Raw genomic sequence first — 13,674 nt, 5'->3', positions numbered from 1 at the left:
CGCGTAGAGCACTTAGAGCCTGTTGACAAGATTGTCCTTTTAGTCATCAAAAGGTGCTTTTACACCCCTGATCAGGGTTTTAGAAGCAAAGCGAAGACTGAGTGAGAACCGCGGACGGGGTGGCCCCTCTCTCTCTCTCACACTCTCTCTCTCTCAACCGTCTCAGTCCCTAGGGTTTGGTAGCAGCTGGAATAAAAAATCGAAGGTACTCCTTATCTCCTCGACTTCTTCCAGAGCTTGATAATTATATTTTCTTGTATTTGTGCGCTTGTTTAACGTGTTGGTACAACAAATTCTGAAGCTTTTCAAGTTATTTCCTTTGTGTTTCGTATGTCGATAGTTTTTCATTTGTGGAAAAATCAAAGGGTTTGATTGATGCGAACAGTAATCTGTTTAGATAAACAAGTTGGAAAACTAATCACCGTTGTGTCTGGTTTCATGTATGTGTGTGTCTAGAAGTTACTGGGTAGGAGATATGGTCGTTCATATGCTACCAAAACATGCCGCTGCAATGATAACTTCTGTATGTTTTGTATATCCTGTGTATAGGAAAGGTATTATCACTGAGCATATAATCTACATCTGTTGTGAGTGATGATTAATGAATGACCAAAACAAAAGACAAAATAATAATGAGGTATTGTCTAGAAAATTTCCCAGAAGCGAACTTCAATTTGGTGTTGGCGGTACCTGCTGTTTGTGTTTCGTTGGAGTTTTTCTTAAAGAAAATGAGCGATATTTTGTTCTGTCTAATGTGCAGGAAATGGTTTCATCTGATGATGACCGATTGGCCACTGAGGCTGTGGAGAAAGTGACAGATTCAGAGAAGAAGAAGAAGAAGAAGAAGCATAGGGACAAAGACAGCGATTTTGACAAAGACTTCATGATCAAGCCCCAGGGCTCAACTCCCTCCTTGGACACCTCTCAGTGGCCTATCCTTCTCAAAAACTATGACCGACTCAATGTTCGAACTGGACATTACACCCCTCTACCCTCGGGGTTCTCCCCACTTAAGCGGCCTCTTGCCGAGTACATCCGATATGGTGTTCTCAATCTTGACAAGCCTGCAAACCCCTCTTCACACGAGGTAGTTGCTTGGATTAAGCGCATCCTTCGCGTTGAGAAAACTGGCCACAGTGGTACTCTGGATCCTAAGGTTACAGGTAATCTCATTGTCTGCATTGACCGAGCCACACGACTTGTCAAGTCCCAGCAGGGTGCAGGGAAAGAGTATGTTTGTGTTGCCCGCTTGCATTCAGCTGTGCCTGATGTTGCCAAAGTGGCTCGGGCCCTTGAATCTCTTACTGGGGCTGTCTTTCAGAGGCCACCTTTGATATCAGCAGTCAAGAGGCAGCTTAGGATTAGGACCATCTATGAAAGCAAACTTCTTGAGTTTGATACGGATAAACATTTGGTTGTTTTCTGGATTTCTTGCGAAGCAGGAACCTATGTGCGGACACTCTGTGTGCATTTGGGTCTGCTGCTTGGTGTGGGAGGTCATATGCAGGAGCTTAGGAGGGTCAGGTCTGGGATTATGGGCGAGAAAGACAACATGGTCACAATGCATGATGTCATGGATGCTCAGTGGGCTTATGACACTAATAGGGATGAGAGTTATTTGAGGAGGGTCATCATGCCTCTTGAGGTTCTCTTGACCAGTTATAAGAGATTGGTTGTCAAGGACTCAGCAGTGAATGCCATTTGCTACGGTGCCAAGTTAATGATTCCAGGGCTGCTTAGGTTTGAGAATGATATCGAGGTTGGAGAGGAAGTTGTGCTGATGACTACCAAAGGAGAAGCCATTGCATTGGGAATTGCCGAGATGACCACTGCTGTGATGGCAACTTGTGATCATGGTGTGGTGGCAAAGATTAAGAGGGTGGTAATGGATCGGGATACTTACCCAAGGAAGTGGGGATTGGGACCAAGGGCGTCTATGAAGAAGAAATTGATTGCCGAAGGGAAATTGGATAAGCATGGGAAGCCCATTGAGAATACTCCGCAAGAATGGATGAGGAATGTGGTTTTGTCTGCAGGTGGGGATTCTATTGTTGCAAGAACTGCTGCTGCGCTTGACACTGAACCTGCTGTGGCAGAGAAGGAGACCGCTCTCGTAGACAAGGAGAAGAAGAAGAAGAAAAAGGACAAACATAAGGATGAAGAGGAAACTAAGGAGGGGCGTAAACGCAAACTAGAGGAACCCACAGAGAGCCCTGTTCCAGTTGCTGTAAAGAAAAGCAAAGGCGAAGAAGTAGAGCCTGAAATTGAGAAGTCCGAAAAGAAAAAGAAGAAAAAGGACAAAGAGAATGGCACTGTGGATAACGTTGAAGCTGGTTCACCTGAAACAGAAAAGTCAGAGAAGAAAAAGAAGAAGAAAAACAAAGACGCTGAGGACAATGGTGCTGTGGCTTCTGCCGGCGCTGGTGATGGTGAGGCTGATAAGAGTGAGAAAAAGAAGAAAAAGAAGAGGAGTAAAGCAGATGCAGAAGATTAGAGGGACTTTGGATTAGAATCCTTGAGTGGCAGAACTTTTCAATGTATGCCTTTCTTTTATTCCATCTACAGTAAGAGTTTTCGTAACAGACTTCGGAATTTTCATCTCATATGTGTAATTTTTAATTGTTTTCCGCAGGACTAGTTTTTGTAGTTTAGGTTATGTACTGCAGGCTGTTTTTTCTTGGTTCAAGTATTTTCAATTCACCATTTTACTTGTTTCCTGCTTGTTTCTACTTTCTCCCTGAAAGAGGAAAATATGAATGAAAATACAGTTGCTATATGGTTTCTGGGGTCTAACAATTTAGTGATGCTACTGGTTACAGTTGTCTACCCTTTCAGAGTGACCCCAAACTTCAGCAGCATCATTGTCCGAGTCGAGTAAACTCATGGATGCAGGTATGGCTTCAACTCCTAATCTGGTTTCAGCTCGATATATTGTTCTCCTTTTTTTCGTTGCACCGCTCTTGAAAGGACATTTCGGTAGCAGTGACAGATGATGCTCATGAGTAATTCAGTAGCCTGCTTAAGACTAGCTCAGTTCCATCAAGTACCATATTATCCATCAAACCAGGCTCTGTCAAATGAGGTTCATTTGTGTTTTGGTGACCGAGATTATTACGTGGTCCCTCCGAAAGGACTTTTGGTGAAAATAATTTTAAAACCAATTCTTAATAAAAATCCAAGTAGATCCTGAAAATATATTTGAAGTGCTTGTAAGAAACACACATCTGATGCTTTTTTCACCCAAAAAAAAAAAAAAAAAAAAAAAAAAAACACTCAATTTCCCCAAAAAGACTTATTCAATATAAAAGCATTTTAAACGAGCCCAATTAAACATATTTTTTCTCTTGTAATTCCTTGGAAGTCAATTTGCCTGTATTTCTTTGCTCAATTAAACAACAATAATATTATGGGAGTTTTAACGAAACACTTTCGGTATTGTTCACTTTTAATGAAAAAAGTTACTCCTAATACTATTCACTTACAACACATTTTTGACCTTCTGACTAAAACTTAAAATTTTCAAGTCATTTTCATTAGTTTTTCTTAATATTATACAAATAACAGATATTTAATCTAATAATTACAAAGATTATTTAGAAAATAAAAACAATTGACAGATTGATAGCATGGAACAGAAGAACCGAGGGAAAAGTTGATTAAAAATCTCAAAACGGATCGAATGACTAGTGATTGCGTCCTTTTACGAGCAGTTTAACTCCTCGTACTCCACGGCCAGGACCGGCCATAGTGATTCACTACTTGTTCACCCTTTGCAGGCAAGGCAGCTGCTGCTCGAAATGAAGCGCCGCCATACACAAGATGCAAGCGGCAACCAGCTAAGGCGATTCGATCACCAGAAAGAAGAAAAGTATAACATCACCCATTAAGGCCCTGTCATAACTTTGAGTGCTGTCTCCAGGGGCATCCGCCTTCAAAAGCCTGCTCTAACACATCTTCCATTCGCTTTGCCAGTATTATCTGTTATGGGAAAATATCACAAATTATGTTGCGACCGTAATCACACATCACACCTTTGGAAACCAAACACGGTATCTACAGGCAACAGTTTGCCGCCAAATAAAACCAAAATTACCTCAAGACCGGAAAGAACCGCTGATGGTACTTCAGTTAAGTCCTTCATATTCCTCTCCGGAAGAATGACTCTTTTAATACCACAACGGTGGGCTGCCAATACCTACAACAACATAGATTCAGATGATCAAACATAGCCTCTGGCTCATTACTGATATGCACCAAGAAAATCAAGCAGAGAATTTTGCTGCAGTTTTTTTCACATGTGGTTTGTAGATTCCTTTAAATATTATATAAGAAAAAAGGTGCTAAAAGTGTTTTGGGAATGACACAAGTTTCTCGAAATATGCTTAAAACGTTTCTCAAAACCTTTCTGAAAAATGGTGTAAACATTGACGATCAAGAAGCCCAATTAAAGACAAATGAGAATGAGCATATTCCAACAAACAAACCAATCAATTTTCCATCAAACATCCCACTTCTCTAGATGACGGTTATTGAAAAAGATACTAAATGGAATGACTCTTGAGTCGTATAGCCAGGAGATTTAAAAATGACAGGTACTAAGAAAAGTGAAAATCTGTATGCCAAACAAGTTTGGTGATGGTATACTACGTCTCTACAAAAAAACAAGGTCACATTAATGATAACGCCAACATGCCCAACAGGATACAAGTCAAAACACCTGACAGGGCAGTAATTGTAGTAAAGCATGAATATGACTAGACCCCAAAACCATTCAGTTCATATAGCATGTGTTGTACATGCAGACAGACTTACTTAAAGAGTCACGGATTATCATAACTAGATTAGTACCATGAGGTGAGTAAGCATACCTTATCCTTGACACCACCAACAGGTAGTACAAGACCCCTCAATGTCATTTCTCCAGTCATTGCTGTATCTGCTCTTACTCTTCTCTGACTGAACAAGGAAACCAGTGCAGTTACCAGAGTAACACCCGCTGAGGGTCCATCCTTGGGTACAGCCCCAGCAGGAAAGTGTATGTGAACATCACGACCTTCCAAAAGATTGGCTGCCTCAGCTGTTGACAAGTTAAGATCCCTTGCCCTGGCTCTCACCTGAGACATAAGTAAAATCCTCAGTATCAATAAATCATAACCTTAACTTTTACAGGGCAGAAATGTTTGACTCGTGATGAAGAACAGGCATTAATAGTAATACTTCAGATAAATAAAATTAATTAGAAGGCAAATATTACCCATGTCAATGCTATTTGTGCTGATTCTTTGATAACATCTCCAAGTTGACCAGTGAGAAGTAATTCACCCTTTCCCCCCATTGCTGTAGCCTCCACAAATTGGACCTCTCCACCAAAAGCAGTCCAAACAAGCCCAACAGACACACCAGGTGTTGCAACTCGTTCTGCAGCTTCTTTGTCATCAAACTTTGGAGGCTGCATTACAATACAAACAGACTACCTCAGAATCTCTCAATCAATATTACATGTCAAGCTGGAATCTCTTGAGCAATATGATCATGTCAAGCTGAAAATTTATAATATGGTAAAACCATGATACGTTGATCATGAAAAGTATTCCTTGAGCCCAAAACTCGCTTCAAAAGTATCCTACATATTCATTTACATATACATTTTGACATTATAAGACTCGTCAAAATGGTACAGTATCAAATCCATTTACAAGTCAAACTAATCGAGTTTCTAAATTCCAAGGAAACACTGCTAAGTCCAATTATGAAGCAACTTTTTTTTTTATTTTTTTTAATGATTTTAAAAAGAGAATAATTACCCCTAATACTTTCTCCAGCATATCCTCATCCACAGTCAATGGCGAAGCAATCTTGAAAGTGCTTGATATCTCATGATTATTCACACCCATCGGAATAACCTCCATTTCCACTTCAGCTCCATCAGCAAGTCTGTTTTCGAGTAGTGGTGAAGCAAGCGATTGCACATCTTTGCTCAGAGAGACAGCTTGTTCTTGCTCTGCAACTCTTACTGCAGCTGCACGAGACAGGGCAGCCAAGTTTCTCTCCAGATTCCGAACACCAGCCTCTCTAGTGTACCCTTGAATGACAAGTTTCACCATGGCCTGCCACAGTAGGCAGACGACTCTCAATGTGACATTCTCATATACACCAACATTGGTCATGAATGTAACCGTTATTTTGTGAGTTGTGACATAAAATTTGATACTGGACACCAGAAAGAGGGTGCCTATTTTAGTATTTTTAGATCTAAAGAAGAAACTCTGGACAAACCACAAGTTCAACACCATTACTACTTGATACAAGGCCAGAATGAACTTACCTCCGGGATTCTAAGAAATTCAGAATTCAAACCATGCTGATCAAGAACTCGGGGAATTAAATGGTGCATGGCTATCTTCAGTTTTTCTTCAGGTGTATATCCAGGCAACTCAATAACTTCCATCCTGTCCAAGAGTGGCGGCGGAATAGGCTGCACCCTATTTGCAGTTGCCACAAAAATCACCTTTGAAAGGTCGAAGGGAACATTCAAATAGCTATAGGTCTTGAATTAAGGAACCACTTTCACGTAGAAATCATGCTTGCAATGGTATTTGAAATGGATCTAGGAAAAGCAGCGTCCTTACTTTTCTAAAAGAAAAAAAAAATATATATCCCATTAAAACTAAGCAACCAAGTGACATTAAGCCAAGCAATCATATCATGGGCCATTTTGATAGCAACTATATCTTCGTTTTATGTAAAAGAAGATTTTCTGCAAGAGTTAAGCGTAAGATATGCATATAGATCAAACCCAAAATCACTACAAATTACAACATGAGGACGTTTTCTGATTAATAAAATAAGAATTTGACCGAAATAAGGCATAAAAAGAACAGGATACTGATCATTGAATGTTTTATTTTGTTCAGGATCAAGAACCTCCAGTAGAGCTGAAGCTGGATCACCGCGCACATCAGAACCTGTCTTGTCAATTTCATCTAGCAGCATGACCGGATTGCAAACAGCTACTCTCTGGAATACAAAATAATTAAGAATAAATTTAGCATAAGTCCTACTACATCAATCCTATACTCTGCTGGGGGTGGGTACGGATACGTAGTTTTTGTTGTTGTGTTCACTAAGCCACATACAAAAAGAAAGCACAAAAGAGGTTTGCTCAATTATGAAAATTGTTTGTTTAAAGGCAGTGACAAATGAGATAGACAAGCATTATCACTTATCAATTACAAAAGACTCTATTTTGTCTTCTTTTTTTTTTTTTAATGGTTCGATACACTTAAGAGATAGCATTTTATTTATGAGCCATGACTGATCACACCATAAGTCCATGAAAATGTTTACTTGAATGAAAGTATACCTTTAATCCATCAATGAGTCTACCCGGCATGCTTCCAATGTATGTCCTCCTGTGTCCTCGAATATCAGCCTCATCCTTAACACCACCAAGGGATATGCGTATAAATTTTCTGCCCAAAGCAGCAGCAATAGATGATGCCAAAGACGTTTTTCCAACACCGGGCGGTCCAACAAAACACAACACAGGACCTCTGGCATCTGGTTTGAGCTGCAACACATAACTAACATATGAACATTAAATTTTAAATACAAAATACTTAAATAATCAGACAAAAACTACACAATCATCCACCTTGCGAACAGCCAGATACTCAATAATCCGCTGCTTGACCTTAGTTAAACCATAGTGATCACTGTCAAGACGTTCTTTTGCAGCCCTTAAATCCAATTCATATTCTTCACTGGCCTTCTGCCAGGGAAGATCTGCAAGAAGGTCTAGGTAAACACGTGAACTATTATATCCAGGTTGTTGGGGTTGCATCTTTTTCAGCCTCCTGAAACATGAGGAGAAAATTTTAATATAATAAATGATATGAGACCCACTAAACTCTAAAACTTGAAGTAAAAGACTCTGTACTGGAACAAAACAATGAAGGCAAGTAGACCCTCTTGGCTTTACAACCAAATCTAGATCCAACTTTACAAAACCTAAATTCTTTAATCTTAGTACCACTGACGCCCAAGAATTAGTGGCCCCAGATATTGTGTAAAGCTGCATATTTGGAACTGGCTTCAGATTTTAAGTGCACTATTATACACTTGGGGATATCTTTTCTACTATCTTAAGAACAATAAATTCAAACCAACTTTAACATGCCAACATCCGCAAAGAAGTCAAGATAATATGATACCGGGCACCAATAATTGTGAGATCAGTCCATTTTCTCCAAAACCCTTGTTGGAAGACACTTTTTTGTCAGAGGAATCATAATCATATCTTACTCAATATTAAGATTACATCAAAGTTTTAGTATACTAGTATCTATAGTATGACAATATTTTTAGTGGGAAACAAAAGGAAGAGACTACTTTACTGGCACACTAGAATGCAGTAACCCTTATTCCTTTATACTAACCAAATCATACCTCAACTCCCTCTGTGCGTGCTTCCAAATGTTTGAAGGCATTCCTGAGCTTTGCATCTTTCTTTCCAAGGCAACTACATCATCTTCATCGTCATCATTGTCGCCAAGCTCCTCTTTTATAGCTCTCATCTACAATACATTTCATAGAGCAGAAAAGGAATTGGAACAAAAGTCAGTCAACTAAATGATAAAAGAAAACAGTATGTGTGTCCAATTCAGAGGAAGGTTTATTTAGATTCCAAAACATCTAACATGTAAATCTACCTAAAGTCCTCAATAATATTTGTTTTTTTAACATCCACATGCATCATTGTCCATGATATGAACAGAAAAAAATACAAACTAAATATCTTGCACCCCTTAGGAGAAAAAAGCACTACTAATAACTCTATAAGTAAAAACTATAAAGTAAATTTCATCCACTCAAGAAGCCTCTAACTTTCCACGAATAACAAAAGATGACTTGTATGCTTTTCAAACTTTCCATGGCACACATGACAAATCAGAAATACCTCTGAAATAATTATCTTTTTTTTTTTTTTTTTAATAAAAAGCCCCATTAGATACCCAAGTCCTCCAGCACTACAATATATTGTGCCAACCTAGAAATTTTTACATGTGCATGATTAAAGCTAACTTGTCAACTGACATATATTTACATTTAGAACTTGTTAAATTTTTCTAGTCTTACACACAGTAAATTAGAAAGACATTGCTTCATTCTCACAATTCTTTTGATTTTATTTATATATATATAAAAAAAAAATCCCTCGTTGAGTTTAAACATCATAAAAATGGAATGTTTTAAAAGGCTCGCCTCAAGGCGTGCCTAGGCGTCCTCTAAGGCTGGGCGTGAGGGTTGCCGCCTCTGTTTTGAGGGAGTGGGCGGAAGACTTCGCCGGAGCTTCCTGGGCGCGCCTTAGGGTTTTTTTTTTTTTTTTTTTTTTTAAAAAAAAAAAAAAAAAACTCGCAAACCCAAATTTTGGGTAGAGTTTTAGCTGCATCATACCTCTTCCTTGCACTATTGTCTCTCTGCCTTTTTTTCTGATTTTTATTTTTTTATATAATGGATGTGTGTGTTGTCTGCGTGCATTGTTATATGTGTGCTCATTGTGCTTTTCATCCTCTATTATATATATATATATACATATATATGTATATATGTATATATATGTGTGCAAATATATTTATAATATATATGTGTGCTCAGGGTGATTATTGATTAATAATCTTCTTTTTTTTTAATATAATATACGTGTACCCTCAGTGTATATATTAAAAAATTTAGGTCCCGTAAGGCTTCGCCTCACGCCTAGGCCGCGCTATCCCTCGGATGCCTCGCCCACACCTCATGCTTTTAATACATTGTAAAAATGTGAGGGCAACTAATTTGACGGATAAAAGCTTTTGGGTTGCTTGAGAAAATATAACTATTTGGCCCACCCTCACCACAAAATTAGCACATTCACCTTCATTCATAAATTAGTATTTTAGAAGGAAAAAAAACAGTTTAATAGTTTCCTGTAAAGACCAAATTTGCACATAATCAATTAGTTCAGGAAAATTCTAACTGAATTGCTTATTCGTTCCACCCAAAATTTGCCAAGGCACTTCAAAAATAACAAAACGCCTGAAAATACTACCAAACAAAATTCTAAAAAAGAACAGAACTAACAAGAACAATACTTTTATCACTAAAAACCTGATTACCCTAATATTTCACTCCCTCAGAAAATCGAAGCTGATGTGAGAGTGCAAACCTGCTGACGCAAAAGAAACTCTTTCTGTGATTTTGACAATTGACCCTCAACTTTTTGTGTAATCTTCTCTGCTACATGTATAGACTGTCACAAGGTAACATCAACATGACTGCTTAAAAACTTGTGGAAGTATAAAGATGATAAGATGTGACATGCTAAACTTCAGCACCAGTGAATCAATAATTACCTGCAAATGCCTGTCAACTAGCTCAGTAGCTTTGGAAAGTCTTACTTTCAGATCAACTGAATCCAACATAGACAATTGCTCCTCAAAACTTATCTCAAAGCTAGCAACAAATATGTCTGCCAACTTGTGAACCGGAACTGTCTCCAGAAGAACTTTTTTTCTTCCCCCAGTCTTTTGTTTCTGCAACACAAATGAAATGGGAGTTACCAATTTAAAAAATAAAAGGCTACAAAATTTTTTTATCAGCAGAGTTAATACTATCAGCAATAACATGTAAATAAGTATATGGATATGTCTAACAATATCAATATTTGGCTAGAATATATAACATAAGCCTAGTTGATGCTCTTCAACTAAATTAAGGAATTTCAGGCAAACGATATTCCCTACAAACCTTAAGCATGAACCACAACAAAAAACGAAAAACAATTTGAAAGACAGGAAATTTGTCAACCAAGGGCACTCAGCCTCACAACTTGAAAAGGAGGTCAAAATTTTTTAGAGAGGGTACATATACATACATACGTATTAGTGTGTCGAGTTTTGTAGTTTCCTATATGTACCTACATGACTTATTACTTTGAGTAAATTTGGTATGATACCACCGAGCAACTCAGAACTAAATATTCACAAAACACCAAACAAAAAAAGAAATAAAAAAGAAAAAGGCAAGACTTTTCGTGTCCACGTGATTTTATTCACTTAAAGATGCTAACATCACAAGCATTACCTGCTCAAGAACAGAAATCAGCTCCGTAGCAGTTGCTTTGAATTGGCGAGACAACGATACGAAGTCCGGATCTTGCTCCACTTGCTCCATTTCTCATTAAGATAAGAAAGATAAAGCAACTCAACGTATTGGTAGATAAGGGCACAAAAGTCACCTAAGATTCTACATATAATGTGATCATGACAAACTCATCACAACCATAAAGCACTTTAGGGACAACAATACCTCAAATAAACCACATGACACATTCAGATCAATACATTGGAAGATACAAGAAAATTTACATATTTTAAGGATAAAACATTGAAAAAAAAAAAATTATTGTTTAGAGAGGAAAACATAGTAACCAATGATATCTAACTAGCTCTTTGTGAGAAACAATGATTAAGGAATTTATACCTTCCACATCGAGAACCTTCAATAATCACTGACAGATCAGTTATGGGGCATGCCTTATTCAGTCAGATTCTCAGGAACAATATTAATGTGGTTTGTGTCCGTGTGTGCATGTGTCTGTGTGCCTGTATGTGCGTTCGCACGTGTGTGTGTGTGTGTGTGTGTGTGTGTGTGAGAAAGAGAGACAGAGAGAGAGAGAGAGAGAACTTTCACCAACAACCATAGTCATGGAAAGCATGTCGCTAATGAACTAATGAACCAGGACCAAATACATAACGGAATGTGATATACGTGCAGAGGTAACATTAAACAAACACTAAAGATTTGAAGTCTGAAGACAACTTCATGTTACTGTAGCAGAAAAGAAAATTCAAACCAAAGAAACAGATCTTGGGGCGATAATGTAGCAAACTAACCAATAAACCCGAATATCTTCTACTGAAAACAAACCCACATACTAAATTGACAGCATACCAGTCTTTGTCATTTCAAGTGGAGAAATTCGTGCAGTATAATATGTTCCTCTTGTGCTAAGTTCCTGGACGTTGAATCTACACAAACCTTCAAGGACAACTACATACGTAACCCTCCCACTTGGCTTCTCAACTCCTCTTGAGAGATGTAAAGCCCGTGCAGCAACTCCCCTAAGGATATCAATATAAATTTTAATCAACATAATTAGTTTACGAACACTGTAAAAACAGAAAGTCAGTGAAATGTAGGATGAATCCAAAAACCTTGTAAATGGCCCATTCCAGTGTTAAAGAAAGTTAAACTGATTGAAATAAACAAAGTCGCAGCGCATGACATAATTACATGGACTGCCATGTTATCTGTAATGTTAAGTTGTAATATAGCATAAAACCCCAATGCACAAGAAACAAATTTAATACCTTGAATGCCAATGAATAACTTCCTGCTGATTTTTTCCATCAAGCCTGTGAGAATCAGATGCACCAACTTGAACTCTAGAGCTTCTTTCACCAGAATCAGTTCCCACACCTAAAAATAGACACGTTCCCAACAACAATGAAAAAAACCTCTTAGATGTGCCATTAACTAAAGGCATCCACCCATCCGTATCAAATTGTGAAATAAGCAGAATCACCTTGAGACACCACAGGATCCACAGTTGCTGCATCAGCAGCATCTCGAACGGGAAGAATACCAATTAACCCCTTCTCTTCGCGCTGCCACAACTCTTGCTCCACCAATTTGACACTACATTAATCAAATTCCCCAATTTTATCAATTCCATAATCAATCACTCAGAAATTCACAGTTCAATACCCATATAATGATCAAAACCTAGAAAAAAGAAAAAAAAATTCGCATTTGAAATTACTGCTGACTAAGAACACAATATGCAACATTTTCAGTCGCGGGAATGTTTGAGCTGAGCTGAGTAATTGCAGAGCTATAAAGTTTGAGCTGAGCTGAAACAGCTATCAATTCCAGTAGATGCAAAGTAAATTCTCATGAATCAAACAGAAACCAATCAATCAAAAGAGAAAGATTTAAGGCTGAAAGGTACCTGCTGGGTGAAGTGCAGCGAATTCGAATGATGGCGCCGGGTAGGAGGACCTTGTTTCGGAAAGGAAGGATGCCAAGGCGAGTGGGAAGCTCCACCGATTCCGCCATGTTTGCAAATTGCAGAGACAGAGAGAGAGGAGGAGGTAAGAGAAGGGAAGGTGGGGAATGCAGTGTGCTGGAGTTCGGTTTATTAGGCTTTTTATTGGTTCGCTCAGAATTTCTGTTTTATTTTCAAAACGGCGACGCTTTGTGTTCAACTTTTAATTTGGTGTATATTTCTCTCCTGGACCTGCTTAAAATACTTCTATTTTGTTTTCTTTTGTTGTGTGATAAACCTTACTTATCTCCAAACAACAAAAAATGTCCTAAAAATCCAAACATATTTGTTGCCCAAAAAAGGGCAAATTCACAATAGAACAAAATAAAATAAAAATCTTGCAACGGTTTTTTTTGTTTTACCCAGTTTGTAACTCAGAGCATCTCTAAAGAATATGTTCAAATGTTCAAATCAGTATTAACAGTAAATAAAGCAGCAACAACGTTCTCTAATCGAAAAGTCATATTTGATGTTACATGACATGGATTGGTGTGACATCCCACATCGCCTAGGGGAGTGATCCT

The 13,674-nt window shown here is 38.2% G+C and overlaps 2 protein-coding genes across 3 annotated transcripts; one reads left to right on the top strand and one right to left on the bottom strand.

Annotated features, from left to right (window-relative positions):
- The first annotated feature begins 64 nt into the window (after window positions 1–64).
- On the top strand, window positions 65–3,084 carry LOC137730563 (H/ACA ribonucleoprotein complex subunit 4-like). 2 transcript variants are annotated; one of them, XM_068469547.1, is made up of 3 exons: window positions 65–205; window positions 761–2,537; window positions 2,820–3,084. In XM_068469547.1, exon 2 carries the CDS (start codon window positions 764–766, stop codon window positions 2,492–2,494), a length of 1,731 nt encoding a protein of 576 aa, XP_068325648.1. In that variant the 5' UTR covers window positions 65–205; window positions 761–763; the 3' UTR covers window positions 2,495–2,537; window positions 2,820–3,084. The 2 variants fall into 2 exon arrangements, with proteins under 2 accessions (XP_068325648.1, XP_068325647.1); XM_068469546.1 differs by lacking the exon at window positions 2,820–3,084 and having other exon boundaries at window positions 761–2,776.
- A 440-nt stretch (window positions 3,085–3,524) lies between these two features.
- On the bottom strand, window positions 3,525–13,209 carry LOC137730562 (lon protease homolog 2, peroxisomal-like). The gene is made up of 17 exons (XM_068469545.1): window positions 13,055–13,209; window positions 12,629–12,741; window positions 12,414–12,522; window positions 11,995–12,164; window positions 11,125–11,216; window positions 10,395–10,574; window positions 10,208–10,291; window positions 8,449–8,576; window positions 7,655–7,856; window positions 7,364–7,570; window positions 6,887–7,017; window positions 6,326–6,539; window positions 5,805–6,107; window positions 5,255–5,449; window positions 4,869–5,114; window positions 4,094–4,195; window positions 3,525–3,978 (listed from the first exon to the last, which is right to left on the bottom strand). The coding sequence occupies exons 1-17, from the start codon at window positions 13,159–13,161 to the stop codon at window positions 3,895–3,897; spliced, it is 2,667 nt and encodes an 888-aa protein (XP_068325646.1). The 5' UTR covers window positions 13,162–13,209; the 3' UTR covers window positions 3,525–3,894.
- Window positions 13,210–13,674: the final 465 nt, after the last annotated feature.

This window comes from Pyrus communis, chromosome 4 (assembly GCF_963583255.1).
Source record: "Pyrus communis chromosome 4, drPyrComm1.1, whole genome shotgun sequence".
Taxonomy (NCBI): domain Eukaryota; kingdom Viridiplantae; phylum Streptophyta; class Magnoliopsida; order Rosales; family Rosaceae; genus Pyrus; species Pyrus communis.
This window is presented reverse-complemented; position numbering and strand designations above follow the sequence as displayed.